General features: G+C 38.2%; 2 protein-coding genes across 4 annotated transcripts in view; one reads left to right on the top strand and one right to left on the bottom strand.

Annotated features, from left to right (window-relative positions):
- The window catches only part of LOC106086319 (transcriptional regulator ATRX), a 28,040-nt gene extending 17,665 nt beyond the window's left edge, over positions 1-10,375 (bottom strand). For both annotated transcript variants that reach the window (XM_013250947.2, XM_013250949.2), the window contains exons 1-6: positions 10,260-10,375; positions 7,416-10,019; positions 7,184-7,349; positions 5,729-7,064; positions 5,512-5,649; positions 5,252-5,427 (exon numbers count right to left, since the gene is read on the bottom strand). In XM_013250947.2, coding sequence (XP_013106401.2) covers positions 5,252-5,427; positions 5,512-5,649; positions 5,729-7,064; positions 7,184-7,349; positions 7,416-9,979 — 4,380 coding nt within the window. In that variant the 5' untranslated portion in view covers positions 9,980-10,019; positions 10,260-10,375. The remainder of the gene's footprint in view (positions 1-5,251; positions 5,428-5,511; positions 5,650-5,728; positions 7,065-7,183; positions 7,350-7,415; positions 10,020-10,259) is intronic.
- Positions 10,376-12,827: 2,452 nt separating this feature from the next.
- Positions 12,828-17,068, top strand: LOC106086310 (uncharacterized). Of its 2 annotated transcripts, XM_013250933.2 has the most exons (4): positions 12,828-13,209; positions 13,309-13,981; positions 14,048-14,862; positions 16,899-17,068. In XM_013250933.2, exons 1-4 carry the CDS (start codon positions 13,042-13,044, stop codon positions 17,034-17,036), a joined length of 1,794 nt encoding a protein of 597 aa, XP_013106387.2. In that variant the 5' UTR covers positions 12,828-13,041; the 3' UTR covers positions 17,037-17,068. The 2 variants fall into 2 exon arrangements, with proteins under 2 accessions (XP_013106387.2, XP_013106386.2); XM_013250932.2 differs by having other exon boundaries at positions 12,829-13,209; positions 13,309-14,862.
- Positions 17,069-24,947: the final 7,879 nt, after the last annotated feature.

Here is a 24,947-nt window from a genome sequence, read left to right as displayed (position 1 = left end):
ATTATAGTTGAACATCTCTTTCTGTCTTTGAGCTCTCTCCAGGCACTTAAACCTTTTTAAAGGTTTGCACGTGAGTAGTGGTGTCATGCGTGAGTCACGTAGTTGTTGAGAAATATACGAAATATACTTCGTATAGTATGAGAGCCCATAACAATAGTCACGACTGACGAGAAAAATTACGACTCACAAAAAAATCACGACTAATACAAAAATCAAGAAAAAGTAACGACCCACAAGCTGTTGACGCGAACCTGGACCTGATCGTTCGGATTCCCGATCGCTGGGGGGAAATCCCTACTTACGGTGACAAATATTTTTGTGTCACGCCCAAAACAATTTATTGCATTAGTCAAATCATACGGCATATTAATTCATCTGCCGAGGAGTAGTTGCCGCTTGGAACTCTGACGGTGGTGGTGGATTTCTGCTTGTTGTGTGGCCTTCCATCCACGGTCCGACTTATGACGGCGAAAAAGGAAGAACAAACGTTGTGACCTTACATCCTCTCCTACAAGGAATTTAATTGGATCTTCCTCACTTATAGGACCATCCCCGTTGTTGTTGTTGTAGTGGTGTGTTATACACTGAGGCGGCAGTCTATCGGGTCAATCCGGTACGTACAGCCGGCTGCCATGGGTTGATCGGTGCTGGTGAGAACACCAAGGTGGATTCTGTACGTCCGACTAGTCCTTCCACCAAGCATAGGTTTGATGGATCACTCCCTACCCGACCCGCGGATCGTGCGTTATATAATGTGAATCCGATTTCACTCGATCTCGGAATGAGTGAGGCGCAAGGAGATAGGTTAGCCGTGAAAGAGGACCTTGAGACGCTGAATAGCCAGCTAGGAGGATCCATCCAGTTCGAGTGAGAATACCCCGCCAAGTAAACCGAAGCCGAAGGCCAAGAAAGCAAGAGATTGTTGTAACCGAATAATAAAAATAGTAGTAGTCACAGTGGGCTATGATAGTTGTTGTAGTAGTGTGTTGTACACTGAGGCAGCAGTCCTTGCCGATGAAGGACTCCATGGGTTCAATCCGGTACGTACAACTGGGGATGTTACTACAAGGAAAAGGCCCAAAACACGCACGGTACCTGTTGGTCGACAGGCTGGGGCGAGGCGGACAGGTCCTATGAGCCAGAGGGAGACCATTATGGAAAGTGCGGAAGCTGACGATAAGGTCAGACCAACCCACTGTAAGCAGTAGGAAACCGGGATAAGTTGATGCTTTCAGATAATTAAAGCAGCGACGATATAATCTTTTATGGGAACAATTGAAAAGATGATAATTGATTGTGCCGGCGGATTTCTTGTGCTAGACAATTGAGAACATTGTGCCCAAATGACCAGGGGCGAAGCTCAAGGTTGTATTGATGACTGAATTGCTCCTTCAGCCGCAATCTTTCCACAAAACCCTGTTGCGGTTGTCTGATTCTGAAGCCGGCTATTGACGAGGAATCGGAACGCTACCTGAGGGATAGAGTGCAGACTAAGGACCGCAATTCGGTTTAGCCGTGACCGGTTCTCGAAGTAAAAAAGGGTTCGAGCGAGAAAGCTAAGAGTTGTGCATTATTCTTGCAATCTCTAACACCTCGGTAGACATTGTTTTGATTTAGGAACCTTACATCGTGAGATATTGGGTCTTTGGGTTTAGCAATGTGAAGTACACCACTCACAAGGGAAGAGTTTGGGTATCAATAAAAGAGGTGAGTTGATTAATGATTTTATCCTAGATCTTGGCCTGAGTATAAAAAATAGATCAGAGGTGATGGACATAAATCTGACGAGTCTCCATGATACTGTTTTGACGGATTGGAGCGTCCGAGGAGGCCCCCTTATCTTATCATAGACATATCAATTTGTCTTTGTCCATGGACAAAAATCCACCATTTAAGAATCGAACTTCGAACCATTAGCACTGTGCTTGATGGTACAGCGGATCTTGAGTTGACGACGAACGCGTTAAAAGGGGCCATGGTGAACAGCTTTAAGGTAAGAGGTCGCAGCCTGCTTGATGGAATGGGAGCTGAGGAAACTGTGGCGGAATACGAGAAGGCTGTACAACAAGGCCAGGCGTACCAGGCTAGGTACTGAGTAGGACCTCTATAAAGAGTCCCTGAACCCGTACAAGGGCGAGATGGCATCGCTTACGAGGGCCTTATGGGTCGGCTTCTGTGAATCAGTGAAAGAGGTGTTCACCTCTAGGTTTGTGTGTAATCTGACGGAACTTGGACGGAGTCTAGTTCCGAAACTCTCAAACTCCTGACTGCAACGCCCTTTCCGGGGTGCTCGGATGTGGCCAGTGGGCTGGATGTCTCTCGGATACAAAGCAGTGCTGAGGCACTGTCAGTTGTTGAGAGAATGATAATAACGAGAGGAGGATAATCCTGGCGATCAATCCGTTTGAGCTCCACAAATCAACCGGCCCCTATGCGATGTCGCATATAATGCTGGCCGCATGCCGTATAGAGCGGGGCCGTATGCCATGAGTCTTTTAGAAGAATTTTAAGGTTTTTATTTTGCTTGGCTTTGTGCCAACTGCGCGGCGGGATGTTTGGGCCGTTTTCACTCCCAAGGCGTGCAAACCAGTTCACTCCCGGCCCAAGGACTTTAGGCCGATCAGTTTGTGGTCTTTCGTCTTGAAGACACTTGAGAGGCTGTTGGATGCGTAAATCAGGGATCTTCTTGACCCATCGTTGGTTAGCGGCTACCAGCATGCCTACACCAAAGGTCGATGAGTTGAAATTGCTTTCCACGACGCGGGAACAGACACTTTTGCGACCTTCTTGGATATAGAAGGCATTTGGGATCCATTCGACGTTCTTTGATTGAGATGGGCGTGCCCCCTCTTCTGCTGAACTGAATTGACGTTATGCTCAAGGGCAGAATTATCAATGCATTACTGGCTGAGAGTTCGGTGAAGAAGATTGTGATCAGGGGGTTTTATCACCCTCTTGTGGCTTTTGGTTATCAATGGGTTGTCACAGTCCCATGACAGCCGTTTGTACGTACCGGATAGACCCGATGGGGTCCTTCATCGCCAAGGGCTGCCGCATCATTGTACAACATACTGCTACAACAACAACAATGGGTTATCAATTCAAGGAGGAAAGATTGCAAAGTAGTTGCCTATGATGATGACGTTGTTAGTTTGGGTGGTGGTCGCGTTCCCTCTACTGTCACGCATATCCTTTGGGGCGCGCTGAGGAAGCTGAAAAGATAGGCGAAAGCCAATGGGCTTGGCATAAATCCCAAGAAAACAGAGCTGGGGTTGTTCTCGAGAAGGAGGAGATACGGCGAGTTCGGGCGACCGGTTCTTGATGGAGTTGAGCTGCTGCTATCTTTGGAGGCTAAATACGAACTGGAAGTGAAAGGTTTTGGAGAGAGTCAAACGGGGGCTGAATTCGCTTTATACATGTCGCAACTCGGTGGACAGGAGTTGGGAACTAAGGCCGCGTACGGTCCACTGGATTTATGGGTGCCTGGTGTGGCACCGGATCTTTGTGGTATACAGGGTATTACGGTGGAACGTCTATCGGGGACGAAGAGAAGTTCTTCGAGAGCAGCGCTGAATACAATTTTTGATCTGAAACCTTTGCAATTTTTCGTGGAGTGCGCGGCGTTGAAAACTGCCTTCAAAATTAGAGAGGAAGGGCGATCTTTGGACTTCGGGCATTCGTTTCTTCTGCGAAAGGCCACTATGGCGGAACGACTACGTGACATTAGCGACACGATAGACTATGTGCATCCTTCTTCGATGGCGATCTGAAGGTTGTCTTCTCGGGAAAAATCTTTGGTCTGAGGGCGTCGCGCGATTCTTGGATCCCTCTGTCTACATGGATGAGGCATCGGGGCAGGGCGTTTTTAAATTCCTAGGAAGTAAGGAGTCAAATAGACTTCTTGATGGATGTAGTGTCTTTCAGTCAGAGGTTTTGCCATACACAATGCCTTAGATGTGGTGGCCCTCTCAGTCCCGTCTGTCAGACGGCGCTGAAGGCCCTAACTACGGGTCACGTCAGATCGAGGCTTATCAGGAGACGCAAGGAGCGACTGGTGCTGCTGTCAGATTGTGCTGGGTCCAGGCAATGAAGGGGTGACGGATAACCAAACGGCTGACGAGCTGGACAGGTTTGGATGGACTCTAGAGATTGCGATACCGATGGTGACGAATATGCTGACTCGGCGTGGGCTAGCTTTGTACGCTTTAGGGTTGCCAAAACCGAGGCCGAGCGAAGTGGTTGGCAACTGTGGTTGTCAGGCTCGTGTCCTTTACCTAACCTAACACACAAATGCGTCGTGAGTGAGTAAAATATTTGCTTCGTTATTGTGCGTGAATGCTAGTCAACAGACAAAGGTTGTGCGTGGGTGTGCGTTATTAAAATTTGTTAAGCCAAAGATGGCATGGGATAATATTTGAATTTTAGCAAAAATATTTTAGTCATCAAGTAAGCATCGTTTCCATACATTCAAATTCTGCTGAATGCCAGAAGCTGTGTAACTTATTTACCAGGGGATATTCCCAATTTTTTTTTAATTTTTTGTTTGTAAGATAAAATAAATGTATTATGTATTACTAATAGGAAATAAATAAAAATAAAAAATAAATTAATTACCAAAAAAATATTGTCCTAGAATTTAGATTTTCAAAAGGTGTGGACCTAAATTTCAACTTAAAAATACATACAAATTGTGCTATCTTAATTGGGTTTATTTATTTTTGTCCAAAGATTGAGTCCACAATCTACAATAATTAACATGTTGAATTTCATTAACAGGAGTAATTTATTTGCTTTTTGTTTTTTGAAAAAACTTCGAATTGCGGAAAAAATTGCAAAACTCCAGACTTATAACCAAATGCTTTATAAATGTATATGTCTAGCTACGTCCGTTTAGTCTTAAGCTCTAGCCATGGCAAAAATTGAAAAATATAAATAATCTATTGGGTTGCCCAAAAAGTAATTGCGGATTTTTCATATAGTCGGCGTTGACAAATTTTTTCACAGCTTGTGACTCTGTAATTGCATTCTTTCTTCTGTCAGTTATGAGCTGTTACTTTAAGCTTGCTTTAGAAAAAAATGTAAAAAAAAGTATATTTGATTAAAGTTCATTCTAAGTTTTTTTAAAAATGCATTTAAAAAATCCGCAATTACTTTTTGGGCAACCCAATATTTACACTAAAGAAAAGAACTTCGTTCTTGTTGTTTTATGGGGAAGATGTTACATCAATATAAGCTGAATATTTTGACTTACCTGAACAAATTTCGATAACTTCTTGTGTAACACAAATGATCTTTGTTTCATTATTTTTATATCGGTTTTGCCAGAATCCTTGTGTTGACCATTTTTGATGGGATTTGCATAAAGATTAGCAAATTCTTTTTCCGTACCCAAAAACAGAGGTTTTATAAAATTTACCATACTGTAGTCTATAAAAGAATTACGGAAAAAATTGTATGGTCATTAATGGAGATTGTAAACAATTTAACTAACTTTTAAATAAATAAACCTACATTCTTTAAGATTATTTTGTATGGGAGTGCCCGTTAAAACAATACGTCGCGGCGTTACAATCTGTGCCACAGCCATGCTAATGGCCGATTTGCTATTTTTAATTATATGTCCTTCGTCGCATATTACTAAGTCAGAACCTATTAGGATAAAACAATATCATTTATAATTAGCGGCATTATAAAAGAGGGGTTTTGATTTCTTCACAACATGTATTACCTGGCTGCAAAAGGTATGTGTTGACATTTTTACGTATTTCCTCCAGGCGATGTGCACTCACATTGCCACGATTTTTATAGGAATGATAAAAGACTAACGTTCGAAACGCTTCATAGCCAATTAACAAACAACCTGCTCGAGCTTGATTTGATTGAGACCATTCTTTTAAGATGCTCAATTTTTCATAGATATCTGATGTATCATTAAATGTGTAAACTTTTAAATTTTTTTGCCGTAATGGACCCAACCACCTTACAATCTCATCGGCCCAATTCATAACGGTACTCTTGGGGCATAAAACTAAAACTTTAGTAGTTTTTAACTCCTTATAAGATATCACAGTATGCAAAAGCGCTATTAATTGAAGTGTCTTCCCAAGACCCATGCAATGCGCTAATATACAACCAGAACCAGGACTTTTCTTCAAAGAATCCACTCCGCCATAGCAGGAGTCGTACATAAAACGAACGCCATCGAATTGATGTGGCTTGAGGTATTTGACAATACCAGGATGAACTTTGATAAATGTTTTCGTTTCCTTAATGTAATCAAGGACAAGATCTTTGTTTTTGTCCACTTCATTTTGCTCTTTGAGGGCTTTATCTAGCATATTATGTTTCTTTTCCAAACGGGAAATGCGTTCATTTTCATGTTTTTGAGCTTTTAAAGTTTCGCCAGCTAATTGATCCTGTCTGAGCATAGGTTTGATTGCACGTGGCTTTGCTGCTTGATTAGATTCAACGCCGATTTCTTCTACATCGGAATTTTCACTCTCTGAACTTAGGCTTATAAGCTCTTCATCGATTTTGCTGATTCTTTTACGTTTTTCTGCGTCTGATAACATTTTGTCCAACTTTTGAGGACGACTACTACCACGTTTTCGAAACAACAGATTGTCATTTAAAAGTTCAATTTCAGACGCCGAATGGGCACCCTCCTGTTCTTCATTGACATTGTTTGCATCCGATATTTTTGATTCATCCAATTCTTTCTCTTTAATAGACAAATCGGCAGGCTCGTCCTCATTGCTGACTTCTTTAGTCGAGGGTGGAGCTCCTGCTTCACCAGGCTCCTTATCACTATCCAAATCTATATCGTCATCCTCATCCAGCACTTCGTTGTCACTATCGTCTACAACATAAGTTTTTAGGAATTTATCCACTAATGGGGAGTTTTTGCCGTCCTCATCATCCTCATCAGATTCACCTTGGAGGAATTCATCATCTTCTGCTTCTAATTCCTCAGAATCAGTACTAGACTCGTCCAACATTTGTCTTTTGATGTCCTCATTACAACGTTCGAGAAACTGTTTTTCTGTAATAACTTCCTCTTCGGTCTATATTCGGTTGAAAAGAAGTAAACGAAAGAATAGGAAATTAGTAGACAAAAGTCATCAGAAATTGTTTTCTACCTTTAATACATATTTGCAATGCATCTTTTTAGCTACATACTCACATCACTTTTCACCTCATCATCGGATAAGCCGTCCATATCCATGAAACCCAAGCCATCGTCGACATTTTTTGCAACTGTTGCCTTAGCCTTGCTCTTGTCATTACTTTTCACAGAAGTGCTCGTATTAGCTACACTTCTTTTGGCAAGGCCATCAATGTTGATCAGTCTGAAAGTAATGTGGAAAATATTATGTAAAGACATGCCACTTTTGGCCTAGCATTTGCTTGCTCACCGTTCTATTTCCTTGTCATTCTTTTCATCCTCATCCATTGACTTTCTTTCTGATCTTTCTGAACAGACAATTTGATTTTCTTTATCGCTTTCACTATTTGGCGACGACATATTATCACCTCGATTGGTACGAGATTTTTTCGTGTCCGTGCTCAATGACTTTGTATCATCTAAGCTTGATTTCTTATTCTTTTTAGGTTTGAAGAATATTGTGGAATCACTGTCATTGCCATCGTCTGGCAAATAATTATTCGAAACACCCTCGCCTTCGACTTCTTTCTCCGAAGCGTCACTATCCTCGACGGATGATGGCACTGGAGTTTGTTGGGATTCTATATCGAATATTTCAGACTGAACGTACTGAGATAAATTAATGCCATCATCATATTCTTGAAAAGGATTTGTTTGCGACTGCTTTGCTTCGTTTGGTAATGCATTTTCGGGGTCTGAAGAATTATTCTCGTTTTTAATGGATGTTTTTTTCGGGGATCGTTTCTTCCGCTTAGTTGTTTCCAATATACTGTTCCTGCTTCCTTTTTCATCCCCCGAAAGAGATGAAGAAGAGGACGAATCGTATTGTGAAGATTTATCCGAGGTCTTCATAAGATTACTTTTCGATTCTAAGTTAAGTTTACGTCTGTGACGTTTGGTTATTTTTTTAAAATCAGTTTGTGTTTCCACTGTGATTTTCTTATTAGCATCTGAGACTATACAATATGCACTGAATTGTTCTTGAAAATGTTTATACTGCTGCTGGATATAATCGTTTAATTTTTGATCAATGTTGGTTGAAGCTGAAGAAAAATATCTGCAATCTCTTTGAATGTTTGTGGCAAAATCATTAAGTTTTTCCAAAAGGCCAGCTGAATGGATTTGCCTATAGTTTTCTAATTTCAGTTTACCGGATTTGCACAGCGCTTCAAATTCTTCCTCAAACATATGGTGTTCTAGTGGCTCAGAACAATTATCCACCAATGTTTCATTGAGTTGTTTCGATTCAGTGATATCCTTGCAAGAACTTTCAAGAGATTTTTCGTCATTAGCATTGTCACTTGTTTCATTGTCTTTTGCTTCCGTTTCCTCCAAATTAACATTCCCACCAGCTTCACCTTTGTATGATTCATTTGTTTCCAACATTTCCGTATTCTCCGAACAGGCTTGATTTACATTTTCTTCATAAGATTCGTTTTCTACTTCATTTGCTTTAGGCAAATTTATAGAATTTTTATTCTCTTCATTTGTAATTGGCTCATCTAAACCCAGTTCTTGGCTATCAGTCGAAAATTCTGTCTCAACTTTGGTTGGAACGGCTTCATCAACTGTCAGCCCTATAGTTTGACTATTGCCATTTGATTGTTCTTCTTCTGTTTTTACTTGATTTCCCTCCGCTTCTACGATTCCTTCTTGGTCTTTCTCCTTCTCCTCCTCCTTCCCTTCTGCAATGAGTCCCACTTGCTCTTCATGCACATCTTCCTGCTTCTCCATTGACTCCAATATGAAATCTACTTTGTGATTATCTAAGCCAATAAATAATTTGTCCACCAAATCGCTAATTCTCTCGTGGTCTTTTGTTGGATATTGTTGTATGACATAATTTATAAGGTTTTGTTTTAGTGTTTCTCTTTCATTTAGTGTAATTTTTTCCTGGGAATAACAATGATCGCTGTTTATAATCGATAACTGTACATTTCCATTTCGCGCAGGATTTTCTTGCAGATTTACAGATTCCTCAATGTGTCCAATTGATAGTGATGAGGCATCGCTTAGAATGTCGTCATTATCTTCCGGCAACTCTTCCTTGATGGGCATTTTATTATTTTCCACGAACCCTGGGGATTTGGGCACAATCAAATTTAAATTTTCATTAGAGTTTGAGGAATAGATTTCCACCTGGCACAACTCATTATCAACATCATTCGTAGTTTCATCGTAAAAGCAGTTGAACATGTCTTCATCTTGTGACAGTAAGGTTGTGCTATGAATTGATATTTCCGTCTTAGGTGATAAACCTTGATCACTGGAAGTGTCAGGCTGATCAGCACATTTGTCTTGATCCATGTCTTTCTCAATTTCTTCAGTATCCTCAGACGTTATCTCTGGGTTTCTATCAACTCTTTCCTCTGTTTCCATAGGCATTTCCTTTTGATCAGTCTGAGAGCCTGTCCCTGGACCCCATTCCATACCACCATCTTCGATTTCTTTAATTTCATCTTTCAACAATTTCAAAGCATCAATATCTGCCTGCTCTGTGATCACTGATTCGACGACATCTTTATCTTGTGTCTCGCACACCTCTGACTGATGATCTACCGCGTCTTGTGTTGAATTATCTTCAAGAAAAACGCTCTGTATTAATTGCTCCCAACTGGTTGGCGCACTTTCAGTATTTTTTGTAATGGGACAGTCTGTGGAGAGATTTGCTTCCAATTCCTCTTGGGTAACACTATTTAATTCGTCATCCATTATATTGGGTGGTCTATCGAATGGATTGAGGCAGCTTATAGAACTTTGTACATCCAAACTAAGAGCCAAATCTAAATTATTAGTTTCCGCTTGCTCCTCCATGGTTTCTATGGTTAATTCTGTTGAATTTCATCTACGGATTCTGAAAATACAACATTATCAGTATCGTATCAATAATTGCAATTATTTGCCGTAAGTAATTTCACCGAAAATGTATTCTTATAGTCAATGTCCAAGCATCGTTAGCACTGGCTTCACCTACCACCATGGAGTTGCTGCACAGACTATGTGCAGCAACTGATTTGTTTAGATTGTAGACATAGTTTTGTGTGATCATTTCTCTCGAAGAAAATTACATATTTTAATTGGCTACGTGTATTACCTTTATATTTCTTCCAAATATCTACTTCGAATCATTTCGATTAAATCAGCAACAATTTTTTCAAGCGCAATATTCCAATAATATAGAAAAATCCACTTGGCACCTAAAAAAATATATATTTTCTCGACAATAAAGAAAATAAAACTTCAGTGTTGCCATCACTAATATTTTATTGATTACATGTCTTTCTAAAATTCTCCTTTCATATTCCGTTTAGAAAAAAGTTCAGTGATGTATCTCAAAAATTGCGGTACCTTTGCACAAATGAGCTTGAAAATCTTATTTAAATTACAATCTTTTCACTTATTAGTAATATATTATTTGTATGAAGATATGTAAAGGCAAAATATTACGTCCCCTCTTCATACCTGCAAAATAAATATTTTACGTTACTTGGTAATACCGACGATAAATTGCTTATCGCTAAGAATATCGATAAGAAAGAAAGTAAGTACGTTCCAAGAATTTCATTAATCATACCAGGGCTTTTTTTGGTTTTGTATGAATAGTGTTGCCGTATGCCATTTCGTTTTTACAATTGATATTTTTCGACATTGCTATTGGTGCGCCACCAACTAAGCCCATATTTGATGTATTTTATTTTGTTATTTTGGTCATATACAGAAAAAATCACGGTCAATCGGTTATTATTTGTTGGTTTAATTTTAGTCCTACCAGGCGCAATTCAGATATTCTGGTTAGAATATCAGTGAAAAATTTTACTGACGAGTTATCGACATCATATTTGCAAAAGTACATTTAAAATACGGATTTATGGCCTTTCCAAGATTTAAGTGCTAAATCCTGTGTTTTTTTGCAGGTTAACCATACAAATATAAATCTAATTTTTGCAGGATTTATATTTAAATTTCAATGTAATCGTCCAATTATAGAATTTTTTAAAGCGGAATTTAACTAAATCCAAAATCAAAACCTGTCCGTTTACACTGCGTTTTTGGGGATTTAAGTGACATACACAAGCCTACATGCATATACATGAATGTGCATATCATACACACCATACACAATTCTTGAAAACAGTTGCATATTTTTTTGTACTTTTATCGGTTATTCATGAAATTGGTTTTATTTGGGATTTAAAAAAAAAATCCTGCAAAAATGGGATTTATTTTTGTATGGTAAAAGTACTTTTACATTGGCAATTAAATCCGAATTTATGGATTTTTCAGGGTGCAAGAGGTAGAATCATTAGCACAACAACAAAATTCTACCCCCAATGAAACTACCTTGTGTGGCAAATGCCGTAAATTGAAATGTGAAAGTATTGGGTTGCCCAAAAAGTAATTGCGGAGTTTTCATATAGTCGGCGTTGACAAATTTTTTCACAGCTTGTGACTCTGTAATTGCATTCTTTCTTCTGTCAGTTGTCAGCTGTTACTTTTAGCATGCTTTAGAAAAAAAGTGTAAAAAAAGTATATTTGATTAAAGTTCATTCTAAGTTTTATTAAAAATGCATTTACTTTCTTTTAAAAAATCCGCAATTACTTTTTGGGCAACCCAATATAAAATTTAATAGTAATTAAATAAAATCATTTCACAAACTTAATTGCTGGCCGAAATATATATTCTGAACACAATAAAAATGCTAATCACAATAAAAACGCTGTCAAAAAGATCGCTGTTGACAAACAAATAAATACCCCATAAATCGTAGAGGAAACGGGTTTTGGAGATTATCTCAAATCAAGTGGATTTAGGGTCTAGTGGAAACATGGTTTTACATCTTAATACCGTCAAACCTTGTCGCCTGTTAACAGCTGTCTTACCTGGATGGTGGTCATATATTTTTGTTAAAAATTATCATATTTCCCGATAAAACGTTATTAATGCCAAGATAACAGGTAGGAGCAGTTGGCCAAAAATAAAAAATCGAGTGCACTATCTGCCAAAATCAGTGATTAGTGCAACTCTGATTTTTAGTATGTTACTTTTTTGCTCGTGTGTGCTATGGTTCTTAACTATAAAACCCCGTTTACACTTCGCTTTATACCCGGATTTAATGGCTCGATCATCTATTTCCCCTTTATAAAATCAGCTGACGAGAGCCTTATATCCTGATTTAATGAGCAGTGTAAACGGGTTTTAAAGCGCACACACAACCGAACGTTATAAAATCTCGACAGATAGTAAAGGCGGATTTAACAAGGTGGTCTCAAGCAAACAGCTGTTAACAGCCCGCAAGGTTTGACGGTATTTAGGTGTCAGATTTTTGTTTGCATTCTCTTTGTTGTCATTTTCTTTTCGCATATTCTCTGCTCATGTACGCACACGTTTTTACACACGCACACAAATTTCTTTGTGTGTGTTGACAAACCGTCAATCAGCTTGATGGCAAGATGGCGGATTGCACCATGTGATTTGCATTCTCTTAGCTATCATCTCTTTTTCGCATATTCTCTGCTCATGTACGTACACGTTTACACACACGTATGATGGCAAAATGGCGGGTTGAACCATATGATTTATGGTTTTTGTACAAATGAGACCAACTATAATTGTTTCGCCATGGCAGATAGTGTACTCCGACAGAAAAAATTATTCTGAGTGGTTTGCTGTACACTACCTAGGTAAATTTGTCTTGATTATTGTCGTGCTGTCTAATCGAAAGTAACAAAATCGATAACAAGTCCCTTGTACTTTATAGTACTAAACAAAACAGCCCATAGCCATTTGCCCATAGCTACCAAAAAAAAAGTTGTTTTGTTTATCGAGCACTAGTAGTAGCAACACCTTTGGGAGCTTCCTTTTGAAAACAAGTAAAATGCGACCAATGACCAGGAGAAGAAGAAAAACATTATGCGGCATAGAAAGTTTAGATAATTGCAAAACATTTTCTGAAGAGTGTAAAAATGCAAATGATGTCAAATCATGTAATATTCCCATTGACAAAGAAGACACGAAGTGGTCTCGAGTAGGTGAAGAGGAAATGGTAAATCTTTTGCCGGGAAGAATGATTTTAGAATATTTTGTTATACTTATATAAATCTATGCTATGAGCCACAAATATATAAATATTTTAAATTTGTAGACCACTAACTTATCTAACGGGAGAATGGAACTGATCTCTGAACAAGTCGCAGCAAAAGAAAATATGAATAAGAAACCTCGAGGCGGGGCAAAGATATATGAAGTGAATTTGACTTTATTTGAACATTTGACCAAAATAGATGAAATTCAAAAACCGTCAGCAAGAGGGCGGCCGCTGGGATCAAAAAACAAATGTCATACCGGTGACAAGGACGAACAAAGATCCTTTAATGCTTTCCCTGCAGCAAATGAGCTTGAACTAATGAAACCAATGACAAGGCAAAGAAGAAAAACCATATGTGGCATTGAAAGTTTAGATAATTGTAATATAAATTCTGGAGAGAGCATAAATACAGCTTGTGTTGATCCACCATGTATTCACAATGACGATAATGAAAGGATGAGGCCTGTAAGGGGGCGGCAGCCGATATCAAAACATCAATCGGAATCCAATAGCAAGGACGAACATGAGCTTGAACTAATAAAACCTATGACTAGGCAAAGAAGAAAAACCATATGTGGCATAGAAAGTTTAGGTAAATTTTACATAAATTCTGCAGAGAGCATAAATTCTGCTGATGCTGGGCCATGTAACTTTCATATTGATAATAATGCAAGAAAAAGACCTCGAGTAAGTGAAGAAGATATACGCAATCCTTTGAAAAGGAAAAGAGGTAGGCCAAAAAAATCTGATGATTCTCAAAACAATATAATTGATTCCAAGAATGAAAACACTGCAGATAAAGATTGTGGAATAATTGAAAATCCAGGTGAACATAATATAAAAGCCAAAATCACTACCAATGTTCCTGTCTTGAAGAAAAGAGCAGCTTCACTAAAAACAAGGCCAAACATATTCTCAGAAGTAGTAGATAAAGACCATTTTTTAGCACAGAAGCAGAAGCAAAAGGGTCGGCCCAGAAAGACTCCAATATTACAAAATATAGCGGCGACTAGTAAGAAAAGACCAAGAGGTAGGCCAAAAAAGTCTGAAGCTTATATCGACAATACCTACAAAATCTCGCCTTCCATTCGAAATACTACAGAAAATCAAGCTCAACACAATTCACCAGATGGTATTGAAGATCCCCTACAAAACATCAAAAATCATGAAATTCAACATATTGATGGAGACATTCAAAACAATGTCGAAAACCTAGTCCTAACGAGTAAAAGAGGTCGTCCCCTTAGACGACCAAAAAGTTCTTCCCAAAAGGTAGAAACACCAAAAAATAATAATGATAAACATAGACCCAAGGCAAAAATAACCAATTTAGCCATCCGACAAATACCAAGGGAACGCCTTGAGAATACGTTAACGCTGCTAAATGAAATGGATCATCAAATGTGGGAGGAAAGAAACACCTCATGCCTTCCGTCAATTCATCGTTACGGGCATTTTATCCGACTACACAATGCTGACATGGCATTAAAGTTAAAATGTGCCCGGCAATTTTTATTGCGCAGGGATTTTACAAATTTAGCTAAAATTTTGTGTTTGTCATCGAAGGTGAACACTTTAGGTAAAGCAACCTACTATCCGGCATTAGCAAAGGTGAGTAAAAACATTATCAACTAATTGATATACAGTCGAACTTCTCTATAACGGATTTCACTATACCGAAATGTTCTCTATGACGAAAAAATTGAAAAATCGTCTTTTTCCAACCACTTCTCCATAAAAAATTGTTTTTAAAGCGCACAAATAAATCTCTCTATTTTTTAGCAAACTTTTTAATGCTGTTTATACAAAAACAAAAATGGTGGAACAAAACGAAACACATTCAATGTTGATCGTTAACTCACTTATTATAGACAGCCACAAAATAAAAAGCTGCTGTAAAATACGTTACGTTTCCATGGAATATTGTGCTTAATTTCTCGTACGTACCCAACAAGGCTTTGTTTTTGCTCTACGTGTTCAAAAACAAACAGTGGTGTGTTAAATGGTATAGGTTTAAAATAAATTTTGTGGTGGCCTGACGACTGATTAGAAAGTTACGAACGAAAAAGGAAAAATACCGGTTTAAAACAAGTAAAAAGACATTAAGTTCGGCCGGCCGAATTTTGGATACCCACCACCTCGGGTATATATGTAAACCCCCTTTCGTCACAATCCAGTGAAAATTGGATAACTTATGAAACCTAAATTCGGCACGGATATTGAGTGGTCTAATAAAGTGGTCTAAAGTCACTGTTGAATTTTGTATTTCAAATTTCAACAAAATCGGGTAATAGATAAAGCTTTTATGAGCTTCAGGCCCTTAATCGGCATATCGGTCTAAACGACAGCTATATTTAAAAACAGTCAGATCTTTACTATATTTGGATCAGATGGCGGGTGGCCTAAAACTATTTATAGTTTTAAATTTCAACGAAATCGGATAAAAAATAAAGCTTTTATGGGCTTCATACTCTTTATGAGGAGATCGGTCTGTATGGCAGCTATATCTAAATATAATCCGATCCGAACCATATTTGGAGCGGCTGCTGGGAGACCAAAAACTACCCACTGTTTAAAATTTCAGCAAAATCGGATAAAATTGAAGCATCTATGGGTATTAGACCCTTTATCGTCAGATCGGCCTATATAGCAGCTAGATACAAATATGGCCAGATTTGGCCCGTTCAAAAACTTAACCAGACTGCATCAAAAGGACGTATCTGTGCCAAATTTCAATATCTCAATTTTTGAAGGCTGTAGAGTGGTTACAACAGAGGGACGGACATACACACGGACATCGTTAAATCGTCTTAGAATTATACGACGATCCAAAATATATATACTTTGTTGGTTCGGAAACTGATATTTCGATGTGTTGCAAGCGGAATGACTAAATTAATATACCTCCTATCCTACGGTGGTGGGTATAATAAGTTATGTAGTGATCGGAAGACTGACAAAAAAAATGAGAACGGTAGAGGTTAACGGGATTGTATGCAAAGTTTCAAGGCCGTAATTCGTTCGGGCGCCCCTCATCACACCACTAAAATTGGTCTCCTCGGCATTTCGAAAAAAATTTCAGGCTAGCAAATTTTAATTTGTGGTCCAATTTCCAAATTGTTTCTGGAAAGTGCTCAAAAATCCCGACAAAAAAGTTCGCTTGAGGTCTACAATATCTCTTCTGGTCTCGGCGATTTTCGACTTTTAATTCTTGACGAGGCAGGCTTTCTAATGAAAAAAAGTTTAGGTAACTTTTATTTTTTGTTTTAAGGACAGTTTTATCTGCAAAGTTCAAAACTTTTTTGTTTTCAGAAAATTGAACATTTTGAAAATCGGACCACAAATGAAGATTTGATTTAGGGGCCAAATTCAAATTCTGTGCATAATCTCGATAACACCTCAGCTATTAGCATGACAAATTTCAAGGAGTTATCTCTACCCTTTCTCAAACGGCAGTTTTTTTTTTTGCTTTTTTTTGATTCCCAGATTGTTTGTTTATTAAACATAATTTTGGTCAGTTTCTCTATAACGTAGTCGGTCCCCAATTGCTACGTTATAAAAAATTCGACTGTATATAGAAAACCCCTTTACTTACCCTATAAACACATATACTAACATGCATATATTTTTGATCTCTTATTTCACAGTATGGTGCAATGTGTTTAGCACAAACAGACCAGGAACAATTCAATTCATTTATGTATATGCTGCTTAATGTAGATGATGGAGCTAGTGTTTTGAAAAGATGTACTCAATTTAGCCCAAAACAAAATGAAGTAATTTGAATAAAGAGAAGGTTTTTTATTTATAAAGTGAATTCTGTCTTGTAAATCAGATTTAAAATTGTATATTTCTCAAGGAAATTTTTGTACAGTCAACATTTTCTGTTTCAATAGCCGATATTTACTCTTTTTAAAAGCAAAAGACAAGTTTTATTGGAGTTTTAAATTACATATGTAAAAAAATAAATGATTTTTGTAAATAAAACAAAAAAAGGGAAAAATTTAAACTACTGCACACTATCTATCTTGTATGTTTACATCAAGCCATAGTTCGAACAAATATATTGGGTTGCCCAAAAAGTAATTGGGGATTTTTCATATAGTCGGCGTTGACAAATTTTTTCACAGCTTGTGACTCTGTAATTGCTTTCTTTCTTCTGTCAGTTATCAGCTGTTACTTTTAGCTTGCTTAAGAAAAAAGTGTAAAAAAAGTATATTTGATTAAAGTTCATTCTAAGTTTTATTAAAAATGCATTTACTATCTTTTAAAAAATCCGCAATTACTTTTTGGGCAACCCAATACTATAAAGGAAATATGTCAAATAAATCTATTTCAAAGCTACATAAAGTTTTGTGAATACCGGTGTAAGTGTAATTTTAACCGATTTTTATAAAAATTCCTCCTCAGTAATATCAAAAATTAAAACAGAGTACAGTTGAACATCGATTACCCGGTTCGCTCGGGACCGAGCAAGGAAAACTGAAAACAAAAGATTACAAAAATATTATAAGTACTTAATATTATAAGTACTTAGGTATGCTTCTCTTTGGTTTGCCAGAACCGCCTCTACTGGGTACATTTCCGATCTTGCTCTGGCCTCACATCACTACGGGAGTATAGTCATTCTGAATATGTTGCAAGGTGCTGTGCTAACATAGACAGCAGTGGGTTACAAGCGTCGTTCTCGCCTTCTGGGTCCTCGACGTCGGACTATGTGACTATGGCCTTAGTGATACAAAATTCCGTGCAATATAGACCCATCTCGCCTGCGACTGGCGCTAGTGACCCCTACATGGAGTGCATGGGGATAGCAGTCAGGTCCGGTACTGCCGGGATAGAGCTATACAACGTGTACATACCGCCGGTTGGTAGCTTTGGCTAACCAGAGTAGTTCTGGCTCAATTACGTTCCAGCAGATGCAGCTGCCTCAACTCCTACAGAGCAAGGATTGATGCCGACGTGCGAGATGTATGTCCGATTGTAACCAGGGACCGCACGATACACATTACCTGTTTAACTGCCCAGCCAGACCCACTCGACTCAGACCCAGATCCTTGTGGACGCACCCAATCTTAGTCGCAGAGTTTCTGGGTCTTGACACTCAACAGAATCAAGCAGAAGAAAGATAGAACACAACAAACTGCTACAACACCAACAACAACAACAAACTGTATGCTTCTATTGCATCGCAAAACTATTAAGGGTGGTCTTATTTGTACAACAACCACAAATCATATGGTGCAATCCGCCATCTTGTCATCGAACTTTTGCCAACACACACAAAGAAATTTATGTGCGTGTATGCATACGTGTGCGTGCATGAGCAAAGATAACAACAAAGAGAATTCAAAAAAAAAAAAAAACTGACATCTTTATACCGTCAAACCTGGCCGGCTGGTTACAGTTGTTCGCGTAAGAACAACTGCCTTGCTTCAATTGCTTGAGCTAATGGCAGATTTCTGGTTTTTAGTTTTCTTCGTCTGAGTCTTCGGACAACTTACAGTAACAATTTGCACAAATTGTTACTTTAGGTTGTTCGCGTACTTTGGCTGACTTCCAAAATGTATCAATGTAAACATAGTTGAATTAAGAAGGTTGGCTCCTTGGTACAATTAGAAGGTAAAGTCATAAGCCCAACAACAACGAAATCAATGGGACAACCCTGTGGGTTTGGTGGCGCAAATTCCCACTAGGCTGTCAAACTTCTTTACACTGTCAAATTGACATTCTAATTTTTATTTGCATTAGCATGTGTATCAGTCGCAAGATCAAAAGAGTATGATTATAAACGTGTAAATTATAAATTCAAACGATCAAAATGTGAAAAAAGAAACAAAATGTAAAATACCTTTAAAATTCAAACAAAACATTTGACGTTCTAGTGGGATTTGGGTACAACTCTGAAATTGGAAAATTTGATCAGTTCGGCCGTGCCGAATCTTATGTCCCCTCCACCATGAAACGCGTGTGACAAGTTCTTTGTATGATTTCTTCAAGTATATATTAGCTATACTAAGTTATTGACCAATATAGACCATAGTTTTCATGGCTGTTAAAAGTTATAGAAAAATACCACCTCCAAAATTTCGGGCAAATCGAATAATAATTGCGCCCTTCAGTGGCTCAGAAATTCAAATTGAAAAATCGGTTTATATGACATCTATATCAGGTTATGATCCGATTTAAATCATATTTGGCATAGTTGTTAATTTCCAAACGACATGTACAAAATTGCCAAATTGGATAAGAATTGCGCCGTCCAGAGGCTCAAGAAGTCAAATCGGGAGATCGGTTTATATCAGGTAATGAATTGATTTAGACCATACTTGGCACGGTTGTTGAGAGTCGTACCAAAACGACATGTGCAACATTTCAGACAAATCATATAAAAATTGCGCCCTCTAGAAGCTCGATAAATCTAAACGATCCCCCGGTTTATATGGCAGCTATTTAAGGTTATAGACCGATTTTAACCATACTTGGTACAATTATACAAAACACCACGTTCAAAATTTCAGCCAAATTTCGGATAAGAGTTGAGCCCTCTAGAAACTCAAGAAGTCAAGACCCAAGATATGTTTATATGGCAGCTATATCGAAATATGCACCGATTTGGACCAACCGATGTACACTAATAAAAAGTATTTGTGCAAAATTTCAAGCGTCTAGCTTTACTCCTTCGAAAGTTAGCGGGCTTTCGACAGACACGCGGACGGACGGACATGGCTAGATCGACCAAAAATGTCATGACGATCAAGTATAAATAAACTTTATGGGGTCTTAGACGAGAGATGTTACAAACGGAATGACGCAATTAAAATACCCCCATCCTATGATGGAGGGTATAAAAATAGAAATTGTAGTTTATTTTATTTCTCCATAAAATATAATTTATTGATTTATAATTTTAAAGTAAACAAGTGGGGACCCACCACCATGGATTCTGCTAAAAATTGATGCAAAAGAAATTTAGTTGAAGGGCAGAATTTTATTCTACATATCAAACTTCAATTAAACCAGCAAAAATTAAAGCTTCTAGGAACCGAAAAAGGATGATCGAGAGACTCGATATATGAGAACTATATCGGGTTACAGACTGATTTGGTCCGTATTAGGCACATTTGATGGAAGTCGCAACAGAACACCACATCCAAAATTTCAGCCAAATCGGACATAAATTGCGGCTTGTAAGAACTAAAGAAGTCAAATCGGAAGATCGGTTTATATGGGAACTATTGGGTTGCCCAAAAAGTAATTGCGGATTTTTTAAAAGAAAGTAAATGCATTTTTAATAAAACTTAGAATGAACTTTAATCAAATATACTTTTTTACACTTTTTTTCTAAAGCAAGCTAAAAGAAACAGCTGATAACTGACAGAAGAAAGAATGCAATTACAGAGTCACAAGCTGTGAAAAAATTTGTCAACGCCGACTATTTGAAAAATCCGCAATTACTTTTTGGGCAACCCAATATATTAAGTTATAGACCAATTTGGACGGTACTTGACAAAGTTGTTTAATGTCATAGCAGAACACTACATGCACAAGTTCAGCCAAATCGGACAAAAATTGCGGCTTGTAAGGACCTAAGAAGTCAAATCAGGAGATCGGTCTATATGGGAGCTATATCAGGTTATAGACTGATTTGGATCGTACTTGACGCAGTTGTTGAAAGTCATAACAGAACACTGCAAAATTTCCGCCAGAGTTTATAAATTTGTTTGTTCAGTATAGCTCAAAACAGCTTAAGCGATTTTCTTGAAATTTTCACAGATTGTGTAGGTTGATCTAAAAGGAGTAATAGATTATATAATTTGTTGATATCTGAAAGGGGTCGGACTCTACCCCTTACCACGAAAACAACACCCAAAAGTAGAGTAGGGGAGTAGAGTACGATTTTGATATTAAAAATTGGGTCTAAGTACCTAGGAAGTCGCCCCAACTACAACTCAAGTGAAAGGTATTCAAGAGTAGATTACGATTACAATCTGGAAGGAGCAATACGCTATACATTGTTGTTGTTGTTGTTGTAGCAGTGTTATACACTGAGGCGGCAGCCCTTGCCGATGAAGGACTCCATCGGGTCAATTCAGTACGCACAAACGGCTCCCATGGGATGGAGCAATACGATATACAATTTGTTGATATCGGAAGCGGACCCTCCACTTTACCACAAAAACACAGACCAAAAATAAAATTGGACCGATTGGGACAATATGAGACTCAAATGAAAGATATTGAGGAGTAAAGCACAAATTTGGTATTAAATATTGGGCCAAAGTATTTAGACAGCCACCGCAGCGCAGAGGTTAGAATGTCCGCCTATGACGCTGAACGCCTGGGTTCGAATCCTGGCGAGATCATCAGAAATAATTTTCAGCGGTGGTTTTCCCCTCCTAATGTTGGCAACATTTGTGAGGTACTATGCCATGTAAAACTTCTCTCCAAAGAGGTGTCGCACTGCGGCACGCCGTTCGGACTCGGCTATAAAAAGGAGGCCCCTTAGTGAAATGTTCATGGGCAAAATTTGCAAATTTAGACAGCCTTTATATCCTAAACCACCCTTTAAAAGCCCATAGTGGCGGATAATGGCAATATGTGACTCTAATAAAAATTTTTGGTGAGTAGAACATGAATATGGTATTAAAATTTGTGTCAAATTATGTGGGGGCCGACATTCTCCAAAAACCTCATTAAAATAGGCATACAGACCGGGCATTCAATATGAGACTTAAATGGAAAGTATTTGAGAGCACGAAACTGATATCTATTTCCAGGATCAAGTGTCTGGCTCATATTCGAATTCTACTACCAGATACCTTTCATTTGTGTCCCATATTGGCATGTTCGTCCAAAATGCCTATTTATAGCGGTTTTAGGTTTGAAGCAGTTTTGGGCTTGGGCCGGCCCCCTAGATACTTGGACCCAATTTTTACTATGATATAAGTAATTTACTCTGAAAAAACCTTTCATTTGAGATCCATATTGTCCCGATCGGTCTACTTTTGATTTTGGACGGTGCAGTTCGGTTAAGGTAGTTTTAATTTTGTTTGCAATTTGTAACTCCATGTTTCGCGCCACACCAAAACGACAACAAATACTGAGCGAATGGTGCGAATCATCTTTTATTATTAGTGTTTCACCTTTCAGTTGTTGCTTGTGGTGTAACGGCAATAAAAAACAAGTAAAAGCGTGCTAAATTCGGCCGGGCCGAATCTTGGGAACCCACCACCATGGATTCTGCTAAAATATGGGAGCTCTATCTAGTTAAAGACCGAATTGGACCGCACTTGGTGCAGTTGTTGAGAGTCATTACAGAACACCATATGCAAAATTTCAGCCAAATCGTTAAAAAATCGCGGCTTGTAAGGGCTCAAGAAGCCAAATCGGGAGATAGGTTTATATGGAAGCTATATCAGGTTATAGACCGATTTGGGCCGTACTTGGCACAGTTGTTGGAAGTTACAACAGAACACCATGTGCCAAATCAGATGAAAATTGTGTCTTCCATAGGGAGATCGGTTTTTATGGGAGCTTTATTATAATCTGAACCGATATGGTCCATTTGCAATCCCCTACCACCTACATCAATATAAAGTATCTGTGCAAAATTTCAAGGGGTTAGCTCTTCGCGTTCGACCACTATCGTGATTTCGACAGACGGACGGACGGACATGGCTAGTTCGAATATGGTGTCCTAGCTGAATATTTCGAGGTGTTACAAACGAAATGACTAGATTAGTATATTCCCATCCTATGGTGGTGGGCATACAAATGCATAGAAAAGCAATCATCAAAAAATTAATGCATTTGAAAGCAACAGTATTACTTACTATTGTTGAATGAAGGCAAGTTAAAATCAGCGAAATTATGAATGCGTTATAAAAGCGAATGTTAGCAATCTGTGCTGTGGTAGGTATGCCTCAACGTATTTTTCCATTATTTCTTGTATAAAAAGACTTACACCGGTATTTACAAAACTTAATGTACATTTGAAATAGGTTTTTCTTTGAATAAACCTACTTTAACACCCGTATTCTCAATAACAATTCCCTGGGAGTTCATTCCCTACTCCCTTTTCCCCTATTCTGAATAACAATTTACTGGAGTTTTTTCCCTAATCCCTTTTCCCTTATTTTAAACAAACTTCGAAGAAGGGAAATCTCTCCCAGGGAAAAAGTTAGCTATTCTGAATCGATATAAAAGGGAGAATGAGACGATAAAACTTGGAAAAAAAATCCCACAAACAAAAGAAAGGGAGTTAGGATAAAAAATTATGAATTTTATTGTTTATATAAAAAAAATGGTACCACTTCTTATGAGTCCCGAACAATTTAAAATGTATGGAAATTATTTTTCACTTTTTCATCAAAATTTTGTTGGGTTCTTCCGGTTTAAAGTTTTTCAATTTTATTGGCACTCGGTTCCGAGTCGGATACTAAAAGGAGGTCCCTTATCGCTAGCTTAAAGTAGAATCGGGCGGCACTTCACAGGAGTAGGAATAAATCCACAAGCCGCTTTTCGGCAGTATTATGTCCAGCAGCCGTTCCAACCACCAAGAAAAGCGGCCGCCCAGAAAGGTCGATTAGATCTTCAAGTTCCAGCTCCATAAAAGTAGGCCTTTAGATAAAGCGGCACATGGCTAGTTCGAATATGGGGTCCTAGTTGAATATTTCGAGGTGTTAGAAACGAAATGACTAGATTAGTATACCCCCATCCTATGGTGGCGGGCATACAAATGCATAGAAAAGCAATCATCAAAAAATTAATACATTTGAAAGCAACAGTGTTACATACTATTGTTGAATGAAGGCAAGTTAAAAGCAGCGAAATTATGAATGCGTTATAAAAGCGAATGGTAGCAATATGTGCTCTGGTAGGTATGCCTCAATGTATTTTTCCATTATTTCTTGTATAAAAAGACTTACACCGGTATTTACAAAACTTAATGTACATTTGAAATAGGGTTTTCTTTGACAGATTTCCTCCATTGAAATTTCAAATAAACCTACTTTAACAGCCCTATTCTCAATAACAATTACCTGGGAGTTCATTCCCTACTGCCTTTTCCCCTATTCCGAATAACAATTTACTGGAGTTTTTTCCCTAATCCCTTTTCCCTTATTTTAAACAAACTTCGAAGAAGGGAAATCTCTCCCAGGGAAAAAGTTAGCTATTCTGAATCGATATAAAAGGGAGAATGAGACGATAAGACTTGGAAAAAAAAATCCCACAAACAAAAGAAAGGGAGTTAGGATAAAAAATTATGAATTTTATTGTTTATATAAAAAAAAATGGTACCACTTCTTATGAGTCACGAACAATTTAAAATGTATGGAAATTATTTTTCACTTTTTCATCAAAATTTTGTTGGGTTCTTCCGGTTTAAAGTTTTTCAATTTTATTGGCACTCGGTTCCGAGTCGGATACTAAAAGGAGGTCCCTTATCGCTAGCTTAAAGTAGAATCGGGCGGCACTTCACAGGAGTAAGAATAAATCCACAAGCCGCTTTTCGGCAGTATTATGTCCAGCAGCCGTTCCAACCACCAAGAAAAGCGGCCGCCCAGAAAGGTCGATTAGATCTTCAAGTTCCAGCTCCATAAAAGTAGGCCTTTAGATAAAGCGGCACATCAGACAGACCACCACAGCAATTATGAGGCCGAAGGGGAAGCAAACCTCTATATTACGATTCA

This window comes from Stomoxys calcitrans, chromosome 3 (assembly GCF_963082655.1).
Source record: "Stomoxys calcitrans chromosome 3, idStoCalc2.1, whole genome shotgun sequence".
NCBI lineage: Eukaryota > Metazoa > Arthropoda > Insecta > Diptera > Muscidae > Stomoxys > Stomoxys calcitrans.
The sequence above is the reverse complement of the archived record's forward strand: the minus strand, read 5'-3'. Positions and strand labels throughout refer to the sequence as shown.